The following is a 27,564-nucleotide window of genomic DNA, read 5'->3' as shown; positions in this document are numbered from 1 at the left end:
CAACTCGGTACCCGGCCGGGCGCCGGGGAATAAAAATAACCGCCCGCGGCCGTGGAGCGCGGGGCGGCCGGGCGTCCGAGGCGCGCGTCTCCGCCGCCGCCCGCGGGGCTGCGAAAGGTGGGGGCGGGGGCGCGGCCCCCCTCGGCCGCCGCGAGCCGGGCCCCCCCGCCCCGCCCCCATCCCCCGTCCCCATCCCCCCCCCCGGGCCGGGCCGGGCGCGCCGGGGGCGGGCGGGGGGGGGGGGCGGCGAGCCCGACGGGCCGGGGGCGCGGGGGGCGCGGGGCGGGGGCGCCTACCGCCCTGCCAGGACCGTGCGCCGGCCCGCGCCTTTGAAGCGCGCGGCGCAGTTTTTGTTGGAAGCGCCCGGAGGCCGTGGGGTGCGCGGAGTGGCTGCCGCCAGCGGGGCCCGCGCCGGGAGCCCCGGCCGGGCGGGGGCCGGAGGGGAGCGGGGGCGAGGCCCGCCCGGGCCGGCGGCGGGAGAGGGGCGCCGGGGTCCCCGCGCGCGCGACCCCCCCCCCAGCTCCCCCGACGCCCGGGGCCCGGCCGGGGGAGGGAGGGGGGGAAGGGGGTCGCGGCGGCGAGCCGATCGAGGGGGGGGCGCCCGCGAGGTCGGGGCGCGGGGCGCGCGGAGCCCGGTGAGCGCGAGGCGGCGGCGGCCCGCGCGCTTTGATGTGCGGGCGGCGCTTTGAAGTGGGCAGGCCGGCTATTTCGGGGCGCGCCCCGGGGCGGGCGCGGAGAGGGGCGGCGGGCGCGGCGCCCGGCGCTCCGGGGGGCGCGGCCGGGGCGGCGGGGGCCCGGGGCGGGGGGACGCGCGCGGGGGGCGGGGGCGGCGGGGGCGGGGCCGGGCGGGAGCCGCGGCGCGGGGGTGCGCCCGAGCGCCTCCGGGAGCTGGGATGAAAGGGCGGCGGCGCCCCCCCGCCCGCGCGCGCCCCGCCCCGCGCCCCGCCCCGCCGCCGCCGCCCCCGCCCCCCGGCCCGCCTCCCCGCCCCGCCCCCCGGGCCGCGCAGAGGGGCCCCGAGCGCCGGCCGAGGCTCCGTCTGCGCGCCGGAGCGGCCCGAGCCCGCGGCGCCCGCGCCCCCCGCGCGCCTCCGGCCGCTGCTGCCGCCCCCGCCGCCCGGCCCCGCGCCCCGCGCCCCGCCGCCCCGGGCCCGCGGGCGGACAGGCCGAGCCCGCGCGCGTCGCCATTGCTGGGCCGGCGGCCGCTCTCCGCGCTGCTCCTGCGGGCGCCCCGCGCCCGGGCTCGGCGGCTGCGAGGGCCCCGCGGGGCTCTGGGGCGCCCGGGCGGCCGGCGGCCGGGGGGCGGCGGTGATGAGAGCCGGGTCCCGGGGCGCCGCCGTCTTCCAGGTAACGGGGCCCCCCGCCTCCCCTCCGCCCGGAGGCCGCGCGCCCACCGCGGGCCCCGGGTCCGGCGCCCGGTGCGGGGTCGCCCCCCGGCCCGGCCCGGCCGCCTTTGACCCTCCCCCCTGCCGGGGAGAGCGACCGGCCTGGCGGTGAGATGAGAGTTTTGGCGTTGGGGGCAGAGGGACAGGCCCGGGGTCGGCGGAGTCTGGGGTTCCTGGCACAGGCAGCGGGGGCGGGAGGCGGCTCCTGATCCGGGTGCGCAGGGTTGGCGGCTCCGGGCGGTCGGGGGCGGGGGGCCCGCGGGCGGCGGGGCCCGAGGCTCCTCTGCGCCCTGGCCGAGGTGGAGGATCGGAGCCTCGTCTGGGGGAGTGGGTCTCTGGGTCTGGGGGAGCCGGCGAGACCGAGGTGTGGACGGAGCCGGATTCTCGGCGGGAGGCGGGGCTCGGCGAAGGTTTCCATCTGGGTGCGCGCGGGGGCGGGGGGGCTCCAGCCGGGAGTCCGCGGGCGCGCTCCCCCCTGCGCTGGGCGGGCTTCTTTCTTAGTCCAGGCTCTTCTGAATTTTTCAGAGTGGGAAGGGGGGGGTGGGGGAATGGGAACCAGATGCCGGGGAAGGGCACGTTGGGAGCTCGAGTTATCTGTGCGGAGAGCCGAGCGGGGAAATTCCCCGAAATTGGTTTCACCTGCGCGGAGCCCGGCGGCACCGGGTGCGCGTCTCCGCAGTGGATGCTGTCCGCGCGAGGGGAGGCGCGGGGGGCGCGGGCCGGGCTGCCCTGCGCGCGCCGGGGCCGGGGGGGGGGTGGTGGGTGGGTTTGGAAGCGGGTGTCTTCTACCTCCCGAGCCCTCCGCCCCACCTCCCAGCCTCCCCGCGCCCCTTCCCCGCCCCTTCCCTCCCCCCCCCCCAAAGCGTGCAGGGAGCTCAGATTTCGCCTTTGAAAAAGCAGCGTCTGATACTTTAGATGAGCACCTCGCAGATAGCTGGGCTGCTTGATTTGAATTTGAGGAGTTGAAAAGCCTGTTTACTTTCTTGCTTTGATGTTGGGTAGATCTGGTTTTGATTATATCAATACCCTTTTCTCTCTCTCTGCCTCCCCCCCCTTCCTTTCCTTCCCAGAAAGGAGGCTCAGATGAGTCCCTGCTGACTTGAGAGAGAAAGAGAGACCACGCTGATTGCTGAGAGGAACTGGAAGAAGAAAAAAATTCCTGAACTCAGCGAGAAGAACTCACTCGCCATGAGCAGTGCTGTGTTGGTGCCTCGCCTCCCAGACCCCAGCAGCAGCTTCCGCGAGGATGCCCCGCGGCCCCCGGTGCCGGGAGAGGAAGGGGAGACCCCACCGTGCCAGCCGGGGGTGGGAAAGGGCCAGGTCGCCAAGCCCCTGCCTGTCTCCTCCAATGCCAGGCGGAACGAGGACGGGTTGGGGGAGCCCGAGGGGCGGGCGTCTCCGGATTCCCCTCTGACCAGGTGGACCAAGTCCCTGCACTCCTTGCTGGGTGATCAAGACGGTGCTTACCTCTTCCGGACTTTCCTGGAGCGGGAGAAATGCGTGGACACCTTAGACTTCTGGTTTGCCTGCAACGGATTCAGGCAGATGAACCTGAAGGATGCCAAAACGTTGCGAGTAGCCAAAGTGATCTACAAAAGGTACATCGAGAATAACAGCGTGGTCTCCAAGCAGCTGAAGCCTGCCACCAAGACCTACATCCGAGACGGCATCAAGAGGCAGCAGATCGACTCGGTCATGTTCGACCAGGCGCAGACCGAGGTCCAGGCGGTGATGGAGGACAATGCCTACCAGAGGTTTCTGACTTCGGATATATACCTCGAATACGTGAGGAGTGGGGGCGAAAACCCGGCTTACGTGAGCAGCGGGGGTCTGGGGAGCCTCAAGCTCGTGTGTGGCTACCTCCCCACCTTGAATGAGGAGGAGGAGTGGACTTGTGCTGACTTCAAGTGCAAACTTTCACCCACGGTGGTTGGCTTGTCTAGCAAAACTCTGAGGGCTACAGCCAGCGTGAGGGCCGCGGAAACTGTTGAGAATGGATACAGGTAAGCCTTTGGGGGCGGGGGTGAGGGGGTGCGGGGCTTGGCGGAGGAGATGGCCTTGGCAGATGTTTTGAGTTAAGTAGGGTGGGTGGGTAGATGAATGGACGGATGGACGGATGGGTGGATGTTCTGCTGAGGCTGACAGAGGTCTGTCTTGAGCTCGGACTGCTGGCCACGAACCCTTTGATCTTGCTTTTTGTTGTTGCAAGGGGGGCGCTTGATGCGTGCACAGCTGAATACCTGTTGTGTTCCAGTGCTGACTTCAGACCGTGGCAGGCAGTGTGCATTAATGCGGGTTCCTTATTATCCTGGGCCAGTCTTAGAATGGGGAGGGGGAGAGAGAGAGAGAGAGAGAGGACAGCAGCTTTTGCTGCCGCTGAGTCACCAGATACGCAGCCCGTCTGGGAAGGGGTCATTCACGGCTAATCAGAGAGTAGAATGAACGTGTCCGGGGAGGCACCTGGGTTGTGGTGGAGGCCCAGGAAATAACGTGTGTGCCCATTGACCGTGGGGGTAAGTGGGTTCTCTTGAAGTTTTATGTTCTAGATAAGAGCCAGCAATTGGCTTAACAGCTGAGCCTGTGGTTCTCTTTGTGGAATGAGATACTCACCCTGCCAGAAACCTGCCTGAGGAGGGGAGGCCCTGTGACTTTCCCGGAGGCAGGACCCGGAGCCTTGGAGTTTGCTGATACGTTATGCTAGGTTTTCATTGCTTGTGGCCCGAGGGTGAGACCGCAGTTGATTGCTGAGCTGCGTAGTGCTGACAGAGGAAAGGTCTTGGCTGGAGAGGACGGAGGGGGCGGGGGCCCTAGAGTACCTTCTCTTTGGGGGGGCTTCAGAGACAAATAGTTCTTTACAGAATGGCCAGGTCTTAAGATTTTTGACCTTTGGAGGCAACTTCAGACCTCCCGTTAGAATACGTTTTTCTGTCTCTCTCTCTCTCTGTCCCCTTGCAAATATCCAGAAAGAGAATGAGCCCTTAATCCAGGTTGTTGCTGATGGCATGCGGGGGAGGGGCCCAGGAGCAGCTGATCTCCTGGCCGTTGTGTCGCGCGCGCTGTGGGTTCAGGAGGGGGCATGGGATCTGGCGGCTGTCTCCGGAGGTGGCCCTCCCTCTGTCGGGTGGGCAGCAGGAGGAGGGGCAGGGGAGCTGGAGGCCGTGTCATCTTGGGGGGGCCTTGCAGGGAGGGAAGGATGGTGTTCAGACCACCAGGGGGCACTCCTGCAGCTTTGGGAGCTGGTTCCCCGGACCCGACATCTGGTCTACTACACCTTAAGTGGGAACGGATTGGCTTTCGCAAGGGAGCCAAGGATCACGTGAACAGTTGTTTCAGCATTTTTAAGCTTATGGTTTCAGGCGTTTTGGAGAAAGACACTGGCTCTGGCTTCTGTGGCTGGCCGTCACGGGCCACCTGCCCTCTGCCCTGTTCCGTTGTATGCACGTTTGGGTAAACCCCACTGGCCTCTGTGCCCTCTGGCTTGGCAACGGTCACCAAGGCTACTTAAGGCCTGCGGTCAGGCAGCTTCTCCAGGGACCTTCAGACAGTGGGCCTTCTGTGTCCCCAGTGTCAGGGCCCAGAGCGCCACCTTTGGAAACAGCGTGCCCTGTGTGGTTTTGAGTGAGATGGGCTCCCCAGGCGGGACCCTGCTGGGACCCCTCCCCTTTGTGGGGGGCACTTGAGACCCAGCCTTGGGGTGCCCCTCCCCCTTCCACAGGCCCCGGCTGGGATGCTGCCAGGATTCACCTTTCAGGGGATTTGAGAGCCTGCATGCAGGGCCGAGGGTCCTTTGTGTTTCCGCGCTTGTCTCTGGTTGGGAATCATACACGATTGGCAGCTTCTCCTTGGCCCTTTGGGTCTCCGTACTAGATCCGTGTGTGTGTTTTCTCCCGCTGTTGGGGTGAGGTGACGTATGTTACCTGGACTGTGTGTGTCTTGCCTGGGCACCATCAGAGAGAAGTTAAGGCACACCCCAGTACTTTTTTTTAACACGTGAGATATTCAGGAGTGCATATGGGTGGGTGTTAGGAGCCACCCGGAGTCATTCAGAGCGTGAGTCTCAGCCCCGCCCGCCTCTTACCACCTGGGTGGATGTCTTCCTGAAGCCCCCGTGGCCTCTGTAAAGTGAGTGGACGGCCTTCCCTCATGCTCCTGTCACAGACTGCTATAATATTAGGGTCAAAGTAATAAACAGGAACGTCCTTTGTAAAGGGAGATGTCTTGAACAGACGTAAAGAATTATAATCCGCTCCACCTAACAGTGCCCACCTTTGGCCGTGTGCAGAGGGCAGCCAGGTTCGGGTCTCGCTTTCGGAGCGTGAGCCTTGCGTTCTGGCCTGTGCCCACTGTGAAGTTCAGAATGTCCCCTCCCCTCAGCTGTCTCTGCGTGTTGAGCTTGAGTCTGCGTTCCCGGCTGGGATGTGGGGATGGTCCCTGTGTCAAGTCCGCCTCCCCCTCCGCGTGTCCAGCCAAGGGCCCGGCCTGTGCACGGGCTTAGTCAGCCCGGCGAGTGAAGCAGAAAGCCTGAGTCCTGCCGGGGCCCCTCCCACCAGCGGTGCAGGCGCAGTCTTGGCAGCTGGATGCCAAGGGCGCCAGCTGCTCCTCAGAGGAGCCTCGTTTCTTAATGGCTTGTTTGTGTCCTTACTGATGGGGTGTCAGGTTTCCTATAAAGAGTGGGCACGGAGAGCAGGCGCGGCCCTCAGCGGGAGGGGCTCCCGTCTGCGAGGGGTCCAGTAGGAGGCCTGGGCTCTGGCTGGTCCCTTTAAATAACCCAGAGCCAGGGCCACCCGTGGGAGGAAGCACATGTACAAACCCCAGCATGCACGCGTGCACGACACACACACACACACACACACACACACACACACACGAGTGTGGAGGTGTGTGTGGAGGGGGCGTGGGCTTGGGCGCTGTGCAGTGTTTACCTGGGAAGGGACGGCCCGGGATGCCCTCCTGCTCCTGCCCAGGGCAGGTCAGCTGTCTCTCCCGGGACCCTCTGCTCCGGCCTCGGGGTGGGGGGGACCCAGCAGGTGGCCCTCTGCTGGCTCCCAGCACTTCCTGTCCCTCCAGAGTGCTCGCTGATGGGGCCGGATTTTGTATGAAACCACTGGAACCGAGCTTGGCCTCCATCATCAAAGAACACGATGCTGAGGGAAGCTGTGCCGGAAGCCGTGGGCCACCGTGAGCTGCGGGCCACCGTGAGCGGGCAGGGACTCTGAGGAGGGTGCTGTGCTGAGACACACGGTCTGCCTGCTCTCAGAAAGGTGTCCCTGATGCCATCTGCGCGCCTGGCCTCTCTCAAGGCCCCCGGTCTCCCCTTAGAAGATGCTTGTGGGAGGGCATCGCCTTCTGGGCGATGACTTTGTGGGTACACTGTCGGAGGGCTTTTGAAAAGAAAAGCCTTAAACGCACAGCCTTAGAAGCCAGCACTTTTTAAGTTGCATTGTTTTGAGAGGCACCCAGAAAGGGGTCCCAAAGATCCCTTCTGTTGTGCTCTGTGTACGGGCTCTGCCCTGGGGTCTGGGCAGGGGCCTGTGGCATCTCATCGAGATAAGAGATGAGAATAGGCTGGTGGGGATGGGGGGGGTGGAGGGGAGCGGAGCAGACACTTCCCGTCCCTTAAGGTCCCAGGAGCCTCTGCGGCCTGACAGTGGAAAGCCCTTTGCACGCTGAAATTGCCAACCAGGTCTGTGGGTGCCTGGCGCACCACCTGTGCTGTAGGCCCCCACTCTCCGAGCAGTTTAAAGTCCTTGCAGCAACGGGGAGCACGACCGTCCTGCAGAAATAATCAAAGCCTCTGGGCACAATTACTGCAGCACAGTTGAGTTTCTTTCCTTTTTTTTTTTTTTTAAAACGATCACAAGAAAGCAGTTCTAATTCATTCTCTTGAAATTATCTGGGTTCTTAAAAAAGGGACTCTCTATCTCTTCCCCAAGGCCCTGGCAGCTTCCTCTCCTCGTCTTGTGGTGGTGGTAGGAAAATCCAAACGCTTTATTGCAGGCCCCTGAGCTGCGAGCAGTAGGTTCCGGTTCTAACGGCTGGTCACACAGTAGCCCTCTATTTTGTAAGGGAGGGACATGAGTTTATTTTGGGCTCCGTGTGTCTGACCGGGAGCCGTCCACACGGGGATCTGAGTGAGGTGCCTTTGCTGTTGGGGAGGGAGGGGTTTGCGTTGAGTCACTTCCTCTCCGTAGAGGCTGAGTTACAGGCCCCGCGCTTGGGATGCTGTCCGTGTGTTAACAGCGCGAAAAGAGCGGCACGGAAGGGATGGAAGGAGTGTGTGAAGGCTGTTTAAGGCCCTTCTGGCTTTTCTGATCTCTGTGCTGTGCCTCTTAGACGAAAGCACCCCTCAGCAACCCTCTTGGTCCTGGGTCCTTAAAAAAGGAGAGTGAACAGAGCTTTGAGCGCGGCGGTGGGGGGCGGGGCGTGGTGCCGACCTGCCCTGCCCTCAGGGAGCTCGCCCTCTCATCCTCAGCAGACCCCGCGGCCGGGGCATCGTCCTGGTAGATGCTGCCCAGGCGGTCTTCTGGGTGTTCCTGTGACCGCCCCCCACCCCCTACACAGTGCCCTCGTTGGGCCCCTCCGAGAATGTACGGAGCCCGCGTAGGCGGCCCTGTTTGAACGGCACGTTGTTTTAGGTGGACCCCGCGTCCGTGGAGGCCATGATACCCGGGGTCACCCCGCTGGCCGGGAGCTAAGCCGGCACCAGCCCTCGGCCTCTTGGTTTCTGTGTTACTTGGTGTCTGTAAGGCTGAGTCCTGAAGACCGTCCACTTCTCCATCCTGCTGTGAGGCAGTGGCCCGTCCAGGTAGCTGGGGGCTTTGGGCCATTTTAAAGACGTGGGTGATCCCGTAACCAGCCCCCAGCCAGTCCTTGGGTCTGCCCTGCCCATCGCGAAGCGATTTCTTCTTTCTGGCTTGTAAGCACGTTTCCTCTTGTTCTGCTGCTAGTGGCGACGCGACCCAGAGCCACCGTCCTCCTCCTCTTCCTCCTCCTGCTCGTCCGCGAGGAGACTGTGTTCTCTAAATCATCCCTCATCCCATCTCTTGCCCAGAAAAACCAGCTGCCTCTCCCCTCCTCTCGCGCTCTTGCCCTGGCGTCTGGAAATCCCACATTGAGGAGGTGGGGACCACTTATACGTCATGGAAGATCGCACCAGCCTCATTGCATCATCACGGAAAATCCTGGGGCGGGGGCGTGTCGGGCTTCTCACCCTCAGCAGATAGCACAACAAGGCCAGAGGGTCCAGGTGACGGGTCAAGGTCGCTCGGCCCAAGGTACTCAATGGGTTCAAGCGCCGCGTTCCTCGTGTGCACTTGCAGGTCACCCGTGCACCTCATCCCATGCCTGAGATCTGGCTGGACGTTCCGGCCTAGCTCAGGCCAGCAGACTCAGGGTCCCCGCTGCCACCAGCACCCCCCCCCCCGGAGCCCGGACGTGGGTTCCGTGCGGCCGGGTCTCTGATGGGGGCTCCGTCCCCTCCCCGGGGGTCGTGACCCCGCCTGGGCCGCAGACCTCGCGCCCCCGCTGTGCGCCGGGTGGGGGAGCAGCACGGAGGACGCAGGACCCCCCCCCCCCCACCCAGACCGAGCACTACATCCGCGGTCGCTCTAGGCTTCTGTTAACATTCCCAGGCGGATGGCTTGGGCTGGGTGATGTGTGAGGCTCATCCTGGCTCTAAACTATGACAGCTCTGAGTGTCACGTGTTTGTTTTGTCGCTGCAGCTAGAGGGCCAGCTCCCTGAAGACAGGGACCTGCTCGCGCACCTCTTCCGGCACCCTGCCCGCCCCACCCCCCTGCCGTCCAGCTTGGTGGCCCCCCCCCCCGGGCCCCTCCGAACCCAGCCAGCGCGACCCCCTCCTGCCCCAGTCTGGGCAGGACTTTCCGCTGCTTTTCCCGTCCCTGGTCCTCACATCTGCTCCCACGGGTCCCCAAGGCCGCCCGGCCCGTCCTCTCCGTCACTGGAGGGACCAGGGCTTCCTCTCCGGGGCCCGTATCCTGCCTGTTACGCTGGCGCTTTCTGAAACGTTGAGGCGGGTCTCCGTATGAAGAGGCAGAGAGAGGGGGGTTGCACAGGAGCTGCCTGACTCAGGCCCACACCCGCTGCTCCCCGCCCTGAGATGCGGGGCCGCGCAGGGCACGTCCGGCCAACGGGCACTCGCGCTTCTCCCCCAGGTGGCTGCGAGGACTAGATGAGGGGCCCGGTGTGAGGGGGGCCTCTCCTCCTGGGCCTCTGAGCTGCGTCCGCCTCCCTTGTGGCGCCCCCACCCCGCCCCCACCAGGCCAGGGGTGCCGGGGGTCCAGAGACCGGGGCTGGGTGCCCCCGGAGTCCGCGGCGGCGCTGGACACCGCGCACGTGGGTTGCGGGGTGGTGCGCACAGGCTGGAGATGCCTGGACCTCCCGGGAGCCCGTTTCACCTGCCAAGCCCAAGGCCGTCTTTGCTGACCGGCGGCTGCAGGCTCGTGGGAGAGGTTCCCTTCTCCTGAGGCCGACTCTTCCCTGTTGGCTTGGACTCGCTGGGCCCGGCGGCCTGGGCAGAGTCTTGGCAAACGAGGCCCCTTCCTGCAGCCCGCCAACCAACCCCGGCGGCTCCTTCCTCCCCCTTTCTCCCCGCGCTGAGCCCCTCGCCGTGACCCAAGAGGAACTCAGCCCAGCTGGGCCGGCACTCCGGGTTCCGGGCGGAGGTCAGGAGGGCAGAACCCGAGCAGGGCCTGGGCCTTCCTTTGAGACAGCTGTGCCGCTCTTCCTGCCGTGGCCCTTGGCGGCCCTGGGGGGGGGGCAGCCTGGCTAGGAGCTGAGGCCCAGCTCGGGGCCGGAGGGAAGCCCCAGACCGCGTCCTGAGCGTTCCTGTCCGTCTGTCAGCTCCCCGGGCCCGGCCGCCCGTCGTTTGCAGCTCAGGACTCCGCCAGCAGAGCCCAGGAGGGGCGTGTGGACGTTTCAGCGTCCCGGAGCCCCCACATTGTCTTCTTCCGGTGCAGGCGTGGGTGGAGGGCCGGGAGGGGAGGACACGCCATCCCCTCAGTCGTCCTCCAGCCTCCCTCCCAAGAGCAGAGGCCTCTCGCCAGGTGTCTCTTGAGAACTTTGTAAGGTCCCCTGGGCTGTCTCTGAGGTCCCCTGTCGCCTGGCAGAGCCGCTTTGGGGGCCGAGGCGTCCAGGCTGCTTTCTCCGCAGGGTGCTCAGCGGCTCAGCAGGACCCTTTGGGGCCCCTGCTCTCTGCGCGGAGGAGCGCCCCGCCCTGGGCCGCAGGCGGGCCTTGAACCGGCCGCGGGACCGTCCCGCGTCGCCCGGTCCCTGGGTTTTGGGTGAGTCGGTGATGCCGTGCTGCGGCCCTTTCCCTGCAGGTCCTTCAGGAGGAGCGATCCCGTGAACCCGTACCACGTGGCCTCCGGCTGCGTCTTCGCGCCCGCCACCAGCGCCAACGACAGCGAGATATCCAGTGACGCGCTGACCGACGATTCCATGTCCGTGACGGACAGCAGCGTGTGAGTGTGCTCTGGTTTCCCCGCCACGTACACAGCTGGCGGTGTGACCCCCCGCCCGGGCAGCGGGCAGCGTCCTTACCCGGCTTTGCAAATCCCGCCTGTGTCCGTGTGGACACGGGTCGGATGGGAGGGGAGTGTGCCCCAGGCGTGGCGCTGGGTGAGGGAGGGTCCCGTGGTCGGGGTGCTGTGACGCTCAGAGCCTTGAGGGCGGTTGAATCGCAGCATCACAGGAGACGGCTCAGCCGAGGGAGATGAAGCTGAGTGTCTGTGGATGCCCTGAGCTTCAGAACCCACCTCCTGGTTGTCACGTCGCCGCCTTCCCTGTGGCGGAAGAGCCTGGCGGGTCTTGAGTCCAGGGGTCCCTCTGCAGAGCCAGCAGGCGGGAGGCGGGCAGGCGTGGGAAGGGTGTGTGTCGGGGGCTCCGTGAAGGCAGACTCAGAAAGCCAGGGTTCTCTCCAGGGCCGCTGTGCGGATGTGCCCAGTGGCCGTCCCTCAGGGCTGCAAGCGTGGGTGGGGGGCCCGCCGCGTCCGCCGAGGCGGCCACCACGGTCGTCCCAGCAGATGGACGGCTGGGGTTTCAGGTTGCCGTCCCGGCCGTCAGGGGGGCCTGATGAGGTCAGCAGGCCATGCGGCAGGGTCATGCTTTGAGTTGCAGGTCATTTGAGGTCATGCAGGGGTGACCCCTGTGGACGGAGAGCAGCGGTTCTCTGTGAGTCTCGGGTGGGTGGGGTGGGGCCGTGTGGGGACCCGGCATCCCCATCTCCTGCCAACTCTGGGAATTCTGATTCGGGAGACTCCCCGAGGGCACGTCTCCCAGCACCCAGCGGGGAACCCGTGTTCTAGACGTGGTCTCTGGAGGCTCTGCTGGAAACGTTTTGGAGCAGGGATCTGCTGCTCAGGGGGCCGTTTCGAAAGGCCAGCCCGTGGAGCTGTCGTGCGCTCTGGCGCCTGTTTCGAGGTGGTTCCTCCCAGCTTGCTTCCCAAAACGGCACCGGCCCTTCTTCCAGTTTGTTTGAAGCGATCTGGTTTCCACGGGCTGGTGATCTGTTGCTTGGCCTGCGGCATGGAACCCGTTGAAAGGAAGGTCGACGGGTTGGTTTGGGACTCGGCTGTGGATTTTCCTGGTGGCTTTTGTTGTGTCACCTCAGACTCCCCTGTTGGTAAAAGGAGGGAGATGTTTAAGGTGGAAAGTTACAGTTTCATAAAAGGATAGCACTTTGGTCTGAGTGAAAATGGAGGGAGGGAATCCGCTTCCATCCAGAGTGAAGAAATGAGGGCTCCACAGAGGGAAGTTTCCCATGTCGGCTGAACTCTTCTGAGGTATCCTGCTTGAAACACATCGTCCTTTGGCGGGCATGCTTCTGAAAGCGGTGTGTTTCTGCGCTGTCTTTACTGCGTGGTGTTGGACGAGGCAGAACGTGCTTCCTGATCTACATAACGACTCCCGGGACCTGTCCTCGCTCTGCACGGCGACCGCTCACAGCATTCCAGGTCGTCTCGGGCTCTGGGTCCCCGGAGACCCTGGCGCCTCCCCCCCGTTCCGTCGTTTCCCTCCCCCGCTGTCTTCTGCCTGCCGCATGCCTGTCTAGCGCATCCCTCCTCCGCTTTCAGCGGGTCCGTGGGTCGCGCGGACGTCCGTGTGACGTGTACAAGCGAGCGTTGGATCTGAGCGGGGGCCTGAGCGAATCCCCTTCGTCACGCGTCGTCTGCTGAAGACGCGGAGGCTTCCCTTCTGCCTCCCCGGGGCTTGTTTCTGGCGTCTTGCGTCTTGCCCCGCATCACGCATCACGGAGGTGTGGTTCCGGGCTCAGGATGAGATCCGTGGGTGTGGGCCCCATGCCCGCCGGAGCCTCGCGAGACCCGATCGGAAAGGCCGGCCGACACGTGGGGCTTTTACAGATGAGGGGGGATGCCCGGTGGTCCCGTGACTACTCCCCTCAGAGACAGAACCCAGGTCGGGGCCAGACGGGCCCCCCCGGGCCTGCTCCTTCGTTACAGGACCAGCTGGCGGCGAGACCTTGGAGCTACCTTCAGTCTCTTTTATGGTTACCTATTAGCGACCACACAGCTTTTGGGGGGCAGCAAGTTCTGACTTCTCCCCCACACCCTCTGCCTTCACCCCTCTTCCTTCATCCCGGGCCCAGAAGAAAAACCCTTGGTTTTAATGAGGGGTGACTTGAAAGCCCTGCCCTTCCTGCCTTTAGCTAAAGCACTGGTGCCCTCCAGGCCCTCCCAGCACAGGGAGGCCCCACGCAGGGACCAGAGGGGGCGGCTGTCCCGGGTGGCAGGGGTCCGCCTGGGGGCCGGGAGGGTCCACGCGCGTGACCGGAACTGGGGGGGGGCACGGCGGGCACCCTGGGTCCCACGTGCGGGACCTCAGGGCGCGAGGGTTCTGCCTCGGGTGGGGGTGAGCAAACCAGGCCCCCTGGGGTGGGGGCGGGTCCCCAGGAACCTGGGGCTCGCGTGCGGAGCCCGTCTTCCTGCGTCAGAGAAGCGGGGCTCTGGTCCTCCTCCCAGCCTGGAGGGCAGCCTGTTGGTGGCAGCGGGCGCCGCCGGAGCCCGCGTGGGCTGTGGCTGCCACGGGGCCTGAGTTTCCCACCCGCGCGGGGCCGTCCCCGTCCGGGCGGGGTGCCTCCCGCGGCCCACGGTGGGGTGCACGGGGTCTTGGCACAGGCGCCGCTCTGACGGGGCGAGGCGCTGGGCTTGGAGATTCCTGGGGGTCCGGGGCCCGGGGGCTTGGCCCGCACTGGAGGCCGGGCCGGCGAGGCGCTCTGGGGCGGGTCCCCGGGGTCCCGGGCTGGGACCAGGGCCCTCGTCCGCGCCGGGCCGGCTGCTTTCGGCCCGTTGTCTGGGGGGGACGCGTGCGGTGCGAGGGCCGCAGGCCCTGTGCGCTCTCCTCGCGGGTGAACAGGGGCGCCCCGTAAGGCACGAGCGCGGCCCGGGCCGTGTCTGGCGGGCACGGTGGCCGGGGCGGGGGGCGAGGGGGTCGCGGGCCGTCTTCAGTAGACGCCGCGAGGTTGGTCGTCAGACACGAGCCCGGGGAGGCGGTCGTCTGGTGTGCCGCGGAACCGATGACGTCCCGGGGCCTTCGCCCGAGGCCAGGGAGGAGCTGGGCCGGGCGGCCTTGCCCTTGGCAGTCCAGGGCCCTCTGCCCACTTCCGGGTCCTCGGTGAGCCACAGGCCCCGTGTAAGGTGGCTGCGGGGCTGTCTTCCTACAGGGCCTCTGAAACCTGCTTTCTCGAAAGAAATGGCATTTAAAATTTTTATATATATACATACATACATATTTTTTTTGCGGAGGGGGGTTAGACTCCCCGCCACGTCCTCAGCCCCAGCCCCTGGGCGGGAGGATTGGGGGCGCAGCAGGAGGGGGAGCTGGGGGGCCGGAGGCATCGGGAACAGCGGGTTCCTGCGGCCCAGGTGTGGCCTCTGAGCTGCGGAGGGAAGGCTGGGGGGACCGTGTGGAGGCCTGACGGCCATCTCTGCGCAGAGCTGAGCCTCCCCTCCACCCAGAGGCGGCACCTTCCCGGGGCGGGGGTGTCACAGGACCCGCCCCAGACACGGTGGTCGTGTTTCTGCGGAGGGTGGCCGAGGTTACTTTATTTTTACTTCCTTGTATCACATTCACGGGTTTCCTCAGGACCCCGGGGGAAGCGTCCAAGTGAACCGTAAATAGGGCCTTATCTTCCAAGGCAGACATCCCCCTCGGGGTGGGGACCAGACGCACCGCGCGTGGACGTGTGTGCACGGGAGTCCGCGATTTCAAAGCGGCCGGAAGGCGACGTTCAGGTCGGGCTGGGCACAGCCGAGTCAAAAGGCTAAGCTAATTGGCTTGGCTGAAATGCCAGCTAAGTGGAGTCCACGCTCTTCAAAACCCGCTCCCCACACACACAGCCGGGCCCGGCAGCGGGCTCGCTGGCTAACATGTTCATAGCTGAAGGAGACCGTCCAGGGACCGCGCCTCAGTCCCACGGCCGCTCACGGTCCCGGGAGGCCAGGAGACGGATCACAGACTCTCAGCGCCGGGATAAAAAGAAGAGCGGCCCCCTTCTGCAATGAGGGGCTGTTTAGGAGAAGATTCTTGGCTGGGGGTGGGGTGGAGGGGGTGGAGTAAAGCCTCATTTCCTTGAAGGTGCCCAAGCCTCTTTGAGCCTCTGCAAGTTGGAATCTCCCTTTCCTGCCCTGGTCACGTGTTTCCTTGCCTGCAGCTGGACCTTCAGCTGCCCAGGGTGCAGCGGGCACGTGTGTTGGTGGGAGGAGTGCTTTAACAAGTGACTTGTTCCTCCCGCCTTCAAGTGGCCAGGGACCGGCCCCCCGCCTCCCGCCCTCACTCGCCTCCCCCAGTTCGCTTTCCTTTCTCCTGCCTCCTGTGGAAAAAGAAAAAGAGATATAAACGCCTCACCCCTTGTTTCATCTTGGGAAGCAAGGCGGGAGGAGCCAAGGTGCTCGAGGACACTCAAGGTCAGAGTCTTGGAAGGGACGGGTGGGGCCTCCTGCAGCCCTGTGTGTGTCACCGTGGGGTCCACGGGGTGCGCGACTCCCAGCCCTGGCATTGCCTGGAAGAGGCCTGGACCAGAGCCACCCTCTCCTATTAAGTCCCCGGCAGAGTTGCTGGTTGGGACGTGGACCTTGCTTTGCAGCCCTGGGGCAGCGGCAGTCGTTGGTCAGACCAGCATGAGACCCAGTCGGTCGGTCCCCCACGGTCCCCCCGCCCCGCAGGGGATTTCAGGTGGGAGACGGGGTGGTCGCTGTTCCTTGGGGACGGCCGGGCGTGCCCCACAGCCAGCGAGCGCGGCGTGGGCGGGAGGACGTCCCAGGGTGTTCCCCAGAACCCCTTCAGAATGTCAGGTGACTCCGTGGGGCTTAGGAAATGGTGCCCCCCACGTCCCGACCGTCGGGAAGCTGGGCTGCAGCTGCGCCGGGACTGTAGGTGGGCACGCGGAGGATGCCTGTGCTGGGTCCACCTGCGGCGTGGGCTGGAGGCCTGGATCTGCCCTCCTGACTGACTCCAGGAGAGCTCTGGAGCGTCTCTGGTCACCCGCACAATGTGGCGAATGCGGGGTCTGTGAGGGGCCGTTGGATCGTATGTCAGCCCGCGGTAGGACCTCGGCCCACGAGGGGCTGGCGGCCTGGGGTGGGCGTCCGCCGGCGTGGCCCTCGTCTTGACCCCACGGGCCCCCCGGCCGACTGTTTCCACAGTGCTCGCTGTCTCACCCCCTGGGCCTTTGGGACACGACGCGTGTGTGTGAGGCCTTGTCTGTGTCCGGCTGTCTTCTTGCCCTGCACCCTCGGTACGACTGGGCTTTACGTGCTGCTTTGCCGAGGTCTGGCTCACAGGTCAGGTCCCCTGTATCTGTACCTCCTCTCTGTGGCAGTGGCCCTGTTCTCCAGCCCAGGTCAGCGGCCTCCTGGAATCTGCGGCCACTTGGAATTCTAGGACCTAGGAAAGGAGCCAGAGGTCGACCCGTTGGCCCTGTCTGCCCCTGGCATCTGCAGGCACAGCTGACTGTCACCCACCGCTGGTGAGCCAGCCCACTGGGGAGAGGGAAGCGGCCAGACAGCTGATTTCCGCATGCACAGCCTCACAGGGTGACTCGGTGTGGAAACGTTTGAACCCCGAGGCTTTGGTAAATCCGTGGCTTCCGGAAGGAACAGCGATGGGAAAGTAATCACGCCTTGACCGTCCGACTGCTTTCAAGAACAAAAGTCTTGAAAAGAAAAAATCATAGCCCTTCCAGGTCCCGTTTGCAGTGCGGACCAGCTGGAGTGGGGGGCGGGGAGGGGGTGCAGTGGTAGTGGTGGTGTTTTTAAGCCTCTTCTGTTTGCTTTTTTAAAAGTAAAATGATGTGGAAGAACAGAAGGGCCCCTGCTGCCTTCCAGGCTCTGCTCAGAAATCACCTTCGAGGCGAGGACGTCATCGACAACTGTCCCCCCCCCCCCATTTCAGATGGCAGCTCCCTCGCGCCCCCAGCCGTCCTCTCTGCCCATTTCCTGTGGTGTGTTTGATCACCGTACTTACCACCGTCTAACATACCAGGGACTTTGCTTTTTAATTTTTGCTCCTTGCCTGCTCTGCGTCCTCAGGGCAGCTGCCTGCATTTTTATCCCCTCCCTTCATCGCTCCCTTGCCCGGAGCCTCGAACAAGGTCTGGCAGGTAGTAGGTACTCAGATATCTGCATGAATCGCACAGAATACCACGGAGCAGGGCTTTCTCTTCACATCCACAGCGGGTGTGGATCTGAGAATCCGTTGGTTGGGGGGAGTAGGGTTTGGAGCTGAGGGAAGGAAGGAGCCCAGAGATGCCTTCCAGTGACTGATAAAAGGAAGACATTTGGGAGCGCCTGGGAGGTTGACTGTGGGAGAATCGCGCACACGTCCACTGATGCCTGGCTTAGTCTTCACGGGTCTGGTCCCTGTCCTTGCAACACTTAGCACGTGCACTCCGGAAGGCCCTGGTTTCCTGATTTGGGATGATACCTGATTGCCATGGTAACAGACCTTTGGAGGAACCGAAAGGGTCTTAGACTCCTGCTTGGGGGGGCACCTGTAAAACAGGGGGACCTTCACTCTACGGTGGGCCCAGTTCTAAGACAAGAGCTGAGACATGAGCTCCTTCCAAGCTGATGCTCCTGCCTCCGAGTGGGAGCTGTTTCCAGAGGGGCTTGAGGGGCAGGACATTTGGCAGTTGGGTCTTGGATTGGCTTTCCCTGCAGGGACAGCCACAGCGCCTGGGGACCAGGGGGCACTCCCAGGAGGCATGTGGCCGCGTCGTTGGCGGGATCTCAGGAGGGCACACGAGTCGGCCCACGTGCAGAAGCATCCTGGTGAGCCGGTGGGTTCTGTCCTTCCCTCTCCCTTAGAGACGGGATCCCTCCTTACCGCGTGGGGAGTAAGAAGCAGCTCCAGAGAGAAATGCATCGCAGTGTGAAGGCCAACGGCCAGGTGTCTCTACCTCATTTCCCGGTGAGTATGGTCTGGATGGGGAGGCAGCTGCTTTCTGGGAGGCAGCGTGCAGGGGACACGGCGGGCCGGGGGGTGAGGAGGGCAGGTGCCTGGGGTCTGCTAGTAAAGGGAGGGAAGGGAAGGACCACGCAGGAGTGCTCTGTGGTTCGCGGGGGTGTAACCCAGCGGAGAGAGGCTCACAACGACCTGTTCGGCCTTTTCAGTTTTCTCAATTCAAAAAAGAAAATTCTCTATGAGAAAGAAACCAAGCACTTGGTTCCCCGAAACCAAGCAATGGAGGGTAGGAGGTACACACGTATCAGGAGCAGATTCAACAGGCAGGTGCTAAGGTGCTTTGCGTGGGGTTATTCCGTGAGCTCAGTTTCAGAGACTAGGAGAATGCCGGCCACAGCACAGGGGCTCAGTGAACACTTGTGGAGTGAGTGAGTGAGTGAGGCTGGAGGAAGCTGCCGCTGGGAGGACAGTTGCATCTCAGGACGCTCTCCCGGGACAGTTTACATGCCGGCGTGGCTCCTTCCTTTCAGTCATCGTTCATCTCTGTGCTCGGCCAGCTCTCCTCTGAAGCCCTGGAGGTCAGCTGTCCCTCTTGTCTGTTTCCACGCCCGCCACGTGGCCTAGTACCTGCTTGTTGAGCCTGCACCCGATGAGTGTTTGAGGACCCCGTGAGCGGCTTCTTCCTGTGATTGAGAGGAGAGGCCAGTGTGGTGTGGAGGGCTTTTCCGTGTCCTCCCCCACAGTTTCCAAGTCCTGTGGGGCAGCCAGCCCGTGGCCCCTGCACGCAGAGAGCCGCCCCAGCTGTTTCAGGAGCTGTGCTCCTTGCAGTCCTCTGAGATCCAGGTTGCTAGGAAGCTGCTCCTTAGGGAGGGAAGAGAGTGCTCCCTAGGGCAGCCTCTCTGTTTATGAGGCCTTCCTGCCAGCTTCAGAGAAACCAGTTGGTCTGGGGGTGATGTCACGCGAGGAGGCTAACACAGCGAACTGCTCGACCCATGTTGCGTGAGTTGTGGACTGTTGTGATTTCTCTCTGAAGCTCCTTGAGCAGCCCAGGGCACTTACATTTGTAAACTTAGCCTGTTAAGATTGCTCTTCTGGGGATGTCTCCAGCATCCCCCGCCTCAGTTAATCCCTCCCTCCCACCCCATACAACCGTGTTGAATACTTGAATATATATATATATATTATATGTATATATAGTTTTTTTGGACTTGGTGGGGGTGCTGGGGGGAGGTGTGCGTGTTTAAGACACGTTGTGTTGCCCAGGCTTGGATGATTTTGTCCTGGGGTGTGCAAATCGCTTTCTCCGCGAGGCAGTGCTTTGATCGGGGGCTGCACGTAGCCAGCCTGGGTAGGAGCGGCCGTCCCCTCCAGATGGGCCCCCTCCCCGCCCAGGCCCTGCAGCTCCGTGGTTGCCGTGGTGAGGCACCGCTCATCTGTGGGGGGAGATGCTGGCCTCTGCAGGTGGGCTTCCTGCGGGCACCCCCCCCCCCCAAAGGAAAGGGCCAAAGCAGGAGAGAAATGAGGGGGAAGGAGGCAGCACCGGGAGGGGTGTGCTGGGGGTGGGGGCAGCAGATGACGGGAGGAGGACAGAAAGCCGGGCGGCGGGGGTCCTCTCTGTTTGCTGCTTTTGGCAGGCGTGCTCCGCGCCTTTTTATATTCCGCACTTGATTTGGAGATGTTCCTTTTCCCGTGATAGACGGGCCCTCGGCAGCCGGGCGCAGCAGTGCTCTGCGACTAGCCCGCAGCAGCCCCCTTCATTCTCTGTACAAAGGGATGGGGAGGAGGGGCGGGGAGCACGAGGGGGTCCAGCCGGCGGTAGGCGGTAGACAACAGCGCCTAGACGGTGCACAGCGTGCGGCCGGCAGAGAAATTACCGCTGCTTCTGATCTGGGCCCGGTGACTCCTCTTTTCCCCATTTTTTCCCCTTTTCCTCCCCCCCACCTCCCTTCCAATCTTATTTTTTTACAATTCCAGCCCCCTTTCTGTTTCGGCTCTACTTTTTATCCCCTGAGTTTGGGCCCTCTCCCATCCCCATTGCGGAGAGCTGCTTTTTTTTTTTTTTTTCCTTTTTATTTTTTTTGATGTTTGACAACAGTCTTTGAAGATTTCCTACTTCAGAGTAGCGACGGATGGGCTGGTTGTTCTACAGAGGGAGCGCGCGGGGCCTCTCGGAGTGCGACCAACTGCTGCTGCCCGCGGCGCGCGGCATGGCTCTCCGTCAGGCCGTGGCGCCGGCGCGTAAAGCGGCCGAGCAGCCCGGGCCGCCGTGGCCGTGGCCGTGGCCGGTCCCCAGGCCCCGGCAGCCCGCTGACCCCGTGTGCCCCGCGCGCCCCGCAGAGAACCCACCGCCTGCCCAAGGAGATGACGCCCGTGGAGCCCGCCGCCTTCGCGGCCGAGCTCATCTCCCGGCTGGAGAAGCTGAAGCTGGAGCTGGAGACGCGCCACAGCCTGGAGGAGCGGCTGCAGCAGATCCGGGAGGTGCGCCGCCCCGCCCCGCGCCGCCCCTGCCCGGCGGGCCCCCGGCCGGCCCGCTGACCCGCCGCCCCGCGCTGCCTCCCCCGCAGGACGAGGAGCAGGAGGGCCCGGAGCCGGCGCCGAGCGCCCGGGACGCGGGGCCCGCCCAGCACGCGCTCTCGCTCCTGCCCTCGGGCAGCTACGAGGAGGACCCGCAGGCCATCCTGGACGACCACCTGTCCCGGGTCCTCAGGACCCCCGGCTGCCAGTCCCCGGGTGTGGGCCGCTACAGCCCGCGCGCGCGCTCCCCGGACCACCCCCACCGCCACCCCCTGCAGCAGCACCGCGCGCCGCCCCCGCCCGGGGTCCTGCCACCCCCCGCCGCCGCCGCCCCGGCAGGCTGCCCCCTGCTCGGGGCCAGGGGCTTCATGAGCAGGCCGCCCGCGAAGCACATCCACCACCACTACATCCACCACCACGGCGGCCCCCGGACCGGGGAGGCGCTGGAGCCCGAGGCCGCGCCGCGTGCGCGCTGCCCAGTCCCCGTCCCCGTCCCCGTCCCCATCCCCGCGGGCGCCGACTGCTCCTGCTGCGCCAAGTGCAAGAGCCACCCCGGGGCCCCGGAGCCCGCCGCGCAGCTCGGGTACGTGTCCCTGGGGTCGGGGGCCGGGGGCAGGGGCTGGCAGGCGCTCGGCTGCCCAGAGGGCGGCGGGCTGGGCCGTGGGGTAGCAGGTGCCCCTGGGATGGACGCGCCCCTGTTCCCCACAGCGGCAGCCGAGGCGGCGCCCCGTCCAGGCGCAGCGCGCGAGGCTCGGAGCCCGTGGCCCCGGCCGCCCGGGAAGGAGGGGCGCCGCCCGGGGAGGAGGGAGACCGGGCGCAGGACGTGTGGCGGTGGGTGCAGGACGGCGAGCGGCCCGGCAGGCCCAGGCCCCACAGGTAAGCGGCGCCCGCCCCGCCCGGGCCGAGGGGGGCGATTGCAGCGTGGGCCGGCGGCTGCGGCCCTCCTGGGGGTAAAGGCTGCAGGGGTGGGCCGCAGCAGTGCCGCGATCTGGCAAGCCCAGTGGTGTCACGGTGGATGTGTTTTTTTCTCCTCTCTGAAAGTGGAACAGAGAGGTTGCCACTGAAGTCACGTTTTCCCGTCTTCCTAACCTGGCTTCTCTCTTCGGCTCTCGGCACTTCCTGTTTAGCGCCCAAAGCACCAAGCGGGCCTACCCCTTGGAGTCTGCCCGACCGCCCCCAGCCGAGCGGGCCGGCCGCCACCACCTGTGGGGGGGCAGCAGTGGGCACCCCCGCGCCCACCCGTTCACCCAGGACCCTGCGGCGCCTCTCCTGACCCCACCCAACACCCTGGCCCAGCTGGAGGAGGCCTGCCGCCGGCTGGCTGAGGTGTCCAAGCCCCCCAAGCAGCGGTGAGTGGCCGGGGCGGCAGGGGGGAGGGGCAGGGGGAGGGGTCTGGAGGTGGCGGGTCCCCCTGCCAGCCTCTAGAAGCGGCTCCCTTGAGTTCCAGCCCTTCCGAAGGGCTAGCCAGATCTGGCTCAAAGGACGAGGAGGAGGAATCTCAGTAATTCCTTACAAATCCCACTCCCTTAGGGATGTCCTGAGCTTACAAGAAGGCGTAGCCAGTGGGGTCTCTGGAGCCTTCAGCCCTCTTTCTGGGCTGCAGTGTCCAGTCCTGGGCTTGCGGGAGACTTAGTAGGGCTCTGCCAGCTCTCCTGGAGCCACTGTCACCACAAGGCCTTGGTGGGGTCTCCCCGGGGAGCCTGGTTCTCTGTCTGCTTCGTGCTGGCCCCGGGGACGCCAGGCTCCCCTCTAAACCCCCCGTGTCCTCAGGTGCTGCGCGGTGAGTCAGCAGAGGGACAGGACCCCTTCGGCCGCTGGCCAGCCAGGAGCCACGCCCTTGTCCAACCCAAGCCTGGCTTCGGAAGAGTGAGTGTCTTTACCCGGCGGCGCTGACATCCTCACAGAGGCTTGACGTTCTTAGGGTATTTGCTATCGGGGGCTCTGATTTTTGAAAACTCTTTTCAGTCTAAAGTCACCTTGATTTCAACGTTAGTGACAAGGAGTAGTAAACCCAGATGTTGCCATAAATTAGGATCTCAGGAAACCCCTCCTGTACCGAGAAACGCATTGCGACTCGTGCACAAGTGTCCCTTCCCGAAGCGGTGAATGGTTCAGGGTTCCTGAGCCCAAGCTGAGACGGGAAGCCTTTAGCCGAAGGGTAGGTGGACCCCAAACCCAGATGGAAAAGTTGTCCCCATTCGCCCAGAAGGTTAGCGAGTTGGAAAGCCGTCTTTGTGTGGCCCTGAGAGGGAAGATGCTTCCCCACCGCTGCAGAGACAGAGAGGGGACCATCTTCTCCACTGGTGCCGTGATTCCTGTCCTAAACCTACACTCTCGTAAACTGGACAGGGAAGCCTGGCTTCGTTTCACTCTAGGATGGTGCGTTGAAAAAGTGATCGGCTACAGAGATCTAAAGTGGCCTAAATCATTCATGTTTTCTTCTTAGCTTCTTCACCGTGAACAGTGAAGTGTTCGCGGTCGGAAAACCTCCACCCTGTTTTAATGGGTCGACCTTAAGTCAGCCAGTTGTCCGGGCCTGTATCTTTTTCTTTTTGTTTTTTCAAAGCCAGTCCACAAAAACTCAGACGTTGAAATGACTGAGGGCTGACACTGCCTCCCACTTCCCACCCCCCCACCTCAGCCCCCAGCCAGTGGGCTCTGGCTTTCTGAGCACGTGCATCCCTGGGTGTGTCCCTACCGCAGCTCCTGATCGCGGCGAGGGTCCCTGTGGCTCTGGGAGGGTTTCTTCTCGCTCATCTTCCTTGGCAGGCGCCCTGCTGGTGCCCGCCTGGTGGACCCTGCTCTGTCCTGCCACTGGGTGGAAGGAGATGGTCCCTTCCCACGTGCCCCACACAGGTGACCTGGGGGAGGACCGTGTGTCCACCAGAGGGGCCTGCCTCTGTGATCTGAGCCCCACGCCAGGCAGCCTCGGAGTGTGCAGCTGCAGCCTGACTTCATCTCAGAGGACGGTGTTTGCAGAGCCCCTGGGGGGGCGGGGGGTGTGTGCACATGTGCACGCGCTTCCTGCCTTCCGATGCTGGACTTCTCGTTTTTTCATCTCATTTTCAGTCACAGAGAGCCAAAGCAGCAGGCGGGCGTGCACGCGCTCCAGGCCGGTGAGCTGGTGGTCACCTACTTTTTCTGCGGGGAGGAGATCCCGTACCGCAGGATGCTGAAGGCTCAGAGCCTTACCCTGGGCCACTTCAAAGAGCAGCTCAGCAAAAAGGGAAATTACAGGTAAGCGTGCCGTGGCTTCTGTCTGCTCCAGGCTTCGTGTGCTTAGAACCGGGAGCCGGGGCCGCGTCCCAGCCTGGCCAGACCCGGAGGGGCCCCTGGGGGGTGCCGCCCGGTGCTGTGCTCCCTCACTCTGTCCCCTCACCCTTCCCAGAGGTGACACGGCGGCGGTGGTGGGGAGGGCTCCGCGGGCCCCTGGGTGGGCTTTTCGCACCAGGTGAGCGAGACCGAGGGTGAGGGTTAGGGCTGGGAGCAAGGGCTCAGCTGGCTTTCCAGAAGGAGAGTTGGGCTGGGCCGTCTCCTGGAGGCTCTGCCCAAAAGGGCAGAGCCAAGGAGAGGACGGACAGACGGACAGACGGACTGGTTAGGAGGCCGAAAGGCTGCCTCCCCGGCGCGTCTGGGAGAGAGCGTCCGCACCGAAGGCTCGGGGGTGCCCGGGCCGCGGCGGCACCCCTCCCTCAGCCTCGGTGCCCGGAGTCGTGTGCGACGGGGCTGCCCGTAACGGGAAGGGCAGGGCCTGTGGGTGGGCGCCGAGGGGGCAGGGCTGGCCGCTCCTCCTTCTGGGCCCCCGCCTCCCCTCCCTGCTGGGGCCTTGGGACAGGAACCCGCGCTCCCTCTGGGCTTCATCCCCCCGTCTGCACAGTGAGGGTGCCCGCCTGGCCCGCCGGGCCCTGCAGGGGATTCAGGAGCCGAGGGTTGGCCCTGGACGTCTCTCGGTCACTTTCCCCTCAACCTGGGGCAGGTGATGGCCCCAGCTCAGTCCATCCAGAGTCCTACCTGCCCCTTCTTGGCGACCTTCATCCGAAGTGAACACGGGGGTTCTGTCCCGCCGTGTCCCAGGTGCCGCGCTGCAGGGGATGGGAGGCGGGGTGGGGGGGGGGCGCCCAGGCCCCCTGGTTAGAGAGGACGCAGCACGTGCCCAGAAGGTGCCCCCCGCTGGCGCCCCGAGCCCCTAGTGGCCTGCGGGCAGCCAGCAGCTCTGGACCCCAGCGAGCCCACCGCCAGGGCCCGGAGCCCGACCTTTCCGGAGTACCCGGGGGGCTCCTCGGGGCAGCGGCCCCGCGCGCTCCGCGGGCAGGGAAGGCGTGGGGCTGGGCCCCCGAGGTGCGGCGCAGGCTGCGCGGAGACCGCCTCTCACCCGCGGGCGCAGACAGCCCTGAGGGTGCACCAGGGGACTGGGCGTCGGGCCTCGCTGCTTCTTCTCCTTCTTCTTTTTTTATCTTGCACAGACACAAGGTGAAACTAATTACACAAGGGTGCCCCTCCAGGGACTCATTTTGATCTCAGCTCTGGCGCGGCTGGACTTTGAGTGGAACCGCAGGTGACCTTCGGGGCGGGGGCCGCGGGGACGGCCCCGCGGGGCCTCTGCGGCCACCCCCGGCTCTGGTTTCCTCTGAGTTGCGCTCGGGAAGCCTGGCCGTGGCCCCGGCCCCCTGTAACGCGCGCGGACTCGCGGCGCCTCTGCTGATTGGACGAGGCTGCGGGGAGGCCCTTCCGGCCCCCCGGGTGGCTCCACCCCCCCCCCCCCCCCCCCGGGCCGGGGCTGGACCCCTGGCCCCTCTGGGGTGGGGGCTCCGGGGGCCGTGCCTCGTCCCCCCGGCGGGGTGACGGTGCCGCGTGCGCGTGGCCGCCCCCCCAGCCAAAGCCCAGCAAGGGCGGGGGCTCCGAGCAGCGCCTGCAGCCGGGCCGGGCGTCAGGAGGAAGCGGAGCTGGCCGCGCAGGGCAGGGCGCGGCGCGAGGAGCGCGGGGCGGCGCGGAGCCCTTGACTGGGGGGGGGGGGGCAGGGGAACATGGCCTGTCCCCTCTGGAAGAGGCTGCGGTTGCGGACAAGGTCACCCCGTGTCTCGACGCGGAGAGGGAAGCCCCCATCCCCCCGTGCGGATCCCAGGGCGGGGGGGCCGAGGGGCCCGCCGGGGGGGGGGGGGCGTGGGCGTCGGAGCCTCTCGTTTGGAAATAGAACTGCCCCCACCCCTCACGGCCACTGTCCACACTGTCCAGGGTCTCCTGTGCACGGCACCCCCCCCCCCCCCATCCCTCCATCTCCCATCAGGCCCCGCAGGACTCTGCCTTCTCCCCCCCCCCACGGCCCCGAGCATCTTCACTGCTGACCCGCAGAGCCGGGCCATCACCCCGATGCTGTAGCCCAGCCAGGAACTCAGAGCTTTGACTGCGTCCAGCTGTTTCACTGGATTCAGCCTTGCCTTCCATGAAAGTGCTTGGCTTGCTTTCATTAAAGAAGAAAGGAATTTAGCTCTCACCAAGGGGAATTTTTAAAAAAGTTTTCAAGAAAAAAGACAAAAACAAATCTCTGTAACCGTGAGACACAATTAAATTTTTCTCTGAGAAGCGGTTCCCCTCCCCCCAGGGCACGGACCCTCCCTCCACGCGTGGGCCTTGTTGGCTGAAGGTGACCGTGTGCAGGGCGACTGTCATCCGTCTGAGGGGTCTCCCTGGCCGGGGATGGGGAGGGAGAGGCCTTGGGTTCACGTCCTGGGAAGGGGCTCGGTGGGCCCGGCCGGGCAGGACAGCAGTTGTCTTCCGAGGTGACTCCTGAGAGACGCTGGTCATGTTCGTCCTTACGGTTAAACAGGCTTCAAGCAAGAAGCCGGGTGGGATCAAAGGAACCTTGACCCTTGGCGGGGGTGGGGGGAGAGGGAACCGGGAGCAGAGGGCAGGGTTGGTGCCAGCCTTGCGCAGACGTGTACAGGGTCCGGGGGGCTGAGTCTGGGGACTCTCTGACCCCCTCCCCAAGCTGCTGCTGCCCCTGAGCCCCAGGCAGGCTTCCCCCCCCCTCCAAGGTAAAGGAGGAAGCAGCAGCTCTTCTCTGCAGAGAGTACCTTTCACTGTGTGTGTGTGTGTGTGTGTGTGTGTGTGGGTGTGTGTGTGGTGGGCGGACAGCTCTGGGCTGAAGGCTGCAGCCTCGGCACTGGGCAGCGGGGGGTCTGCCCAGCCCGCTGCCTCCGGGGTGCCCGGCTGGCTTTGCCCTCAGCTGGCACCAGCGGCCTCTCAAGGCAGGGCCGGGCAGGGGGTCCGCTGCCACCTGCCGGGGCAGCGTCCTCAAGACCCTGCATCCCCCAGCGCGCTGTGTGTGTGTGTGTGTGTGTGTGTGTGTGTGTGTGTGCACGCGTGCGGCGTGCAGGACCCTAGTCCCGCGACCAGGGATGCAAGCCAGGGCCCCAGTGAAAGCGCGGCGTCCTGACACGCGCCGGCCAGGGCCGTCGCAACAAGCTCTGCTCTCGCACCAGGTAGAAAAGGCAGCTTTACGAGCAGCGTGTTGGGTTTTCCTTTCAAGGTATTACTTCAAAACAGCGAGCGACGAGTTCGCGTGCGGCGCGGTGTTCGAGGAGGTCTGGGACGACGAGGCGGTGCTGCCCACGTACGAGGGCCGGATCCTGGGGAAGGTGGAGCGCGTCGACTGAGCCCCGCGGAGGACCGCCGGACCGGGCCGGGCCGAGGGCAGCGGGGCCGCGTCCACGACGCCCGCGGGGCTCCGGGCCCTGCGGGGGGGACACCGTCGGCGGTGCCGCCGCGGCGGGAGGGCCGGCGCCTCGCCCTGGCGCGACGGGAGGCCTTGCGGATGCTCACGGAGCCGTCGGCTCCCCGCCGCCAGGCCGTGGATGCGCCGCTTTCAGCAGGGAAGGAGGGGAGGGGACGGCCCGCGGTGCCCTCGCTGACCGCGCCGCGCTTCTCCACGCGAGGACCGGCGTTTTAAAGAGCGGTGCCCGCCGCTCCTCCCCAGCGCTGCTGCTCGGTTCCCTCCTGAAGGTCTCGAGGTTTCCCTCGGGGGTCCTCCTGTGGGACGGGGTGGCTCGCGGCGGAGGGGGGCGCGCCTCCCCGGGGCCCCAGGAGCATCCCGTGACCTCCCGGTGCTGCCCACCGAGGCCTGGCACCCGACGGCCGAGGCCGTGCGGACCCACGTGGCTCGTTCGTCGTGCGCCTTTACGGAAACAGCAGCTCCGTGGAGTTCTCAGTCTTTGGACCTCAGCCATTCTGGA

At 65.1% G+C, this 27,564-nt stretch overlaps 1 protein-coding gene across 4 annotated transcripts; it reads left to right on the top strand.

Annotated features, from left to right (window-relative positions):
* On the top strand, positions 1-26,999 carry AXIN2 (axin 2). Of its 4 annotated transcripts, none has more exons than XM_057716832.1 (11): positions 1-117; positions 2,453-3,385; positions 10,723-10,863; positions 17,725-17,827; positions 20,159-20,299; positions 20,386-20,918; positions 21,044-21,211; positions 21,463-21,684; positions 22,106-22,201; positions 23,405-23,572; positions 26,862-26,999. In XM_057716832.1, exons 2-11 carry the CDS (start codon positions 2,571-2,573, stop codon positions 26,986-26,988), a joined length of 2,514 nt encoding a protein of 837 aa, XP_057572815.1. In that variant the 5' UTR covers positions 1-117; positions 2,453-2,570; the 3' UTR covers positions 26,989-26,999. The 4 variants fall into 4 exon arrangements, with proteins under 4 accessions (XP_057572815.1, XP_057572814.1, XP_057572816.1 ...); XM_057716831.1 differs by lacking the exon at positions 1-117 and adding an exon at positions 1,210-1,344; XM_057716834.1 differs by lacking the exon at positions 1-117 and having other exon boundaries at positions 2,156-3,385; positions 20,386-20,924; positions 21,008-21,211.
* The last annotated feature ends 565 nt before the right edge of the window (positions 27,000-27,564 follow it).

Source organism: Hippopotamus amphibius, chromosome 17, assembly GCF_030028045.1.
Source record: "Hippopotamus amphibius kiboko isolate mHipAmp2 chromosome 17, mHipAmp2.hap2, whole genome shotgun sequence".
Lineage (NCBI taxonomy): Eukaryota > Metazoa > Chordata > Mammalia > Artiodactyla > Hippopotamidae > Hippopotamus > Hippopotamus amphibius.
Note: the sequence above shows the minus strand (reverse complement) of the source record. Positions and strands in the feature narration are given on the sequence as shown.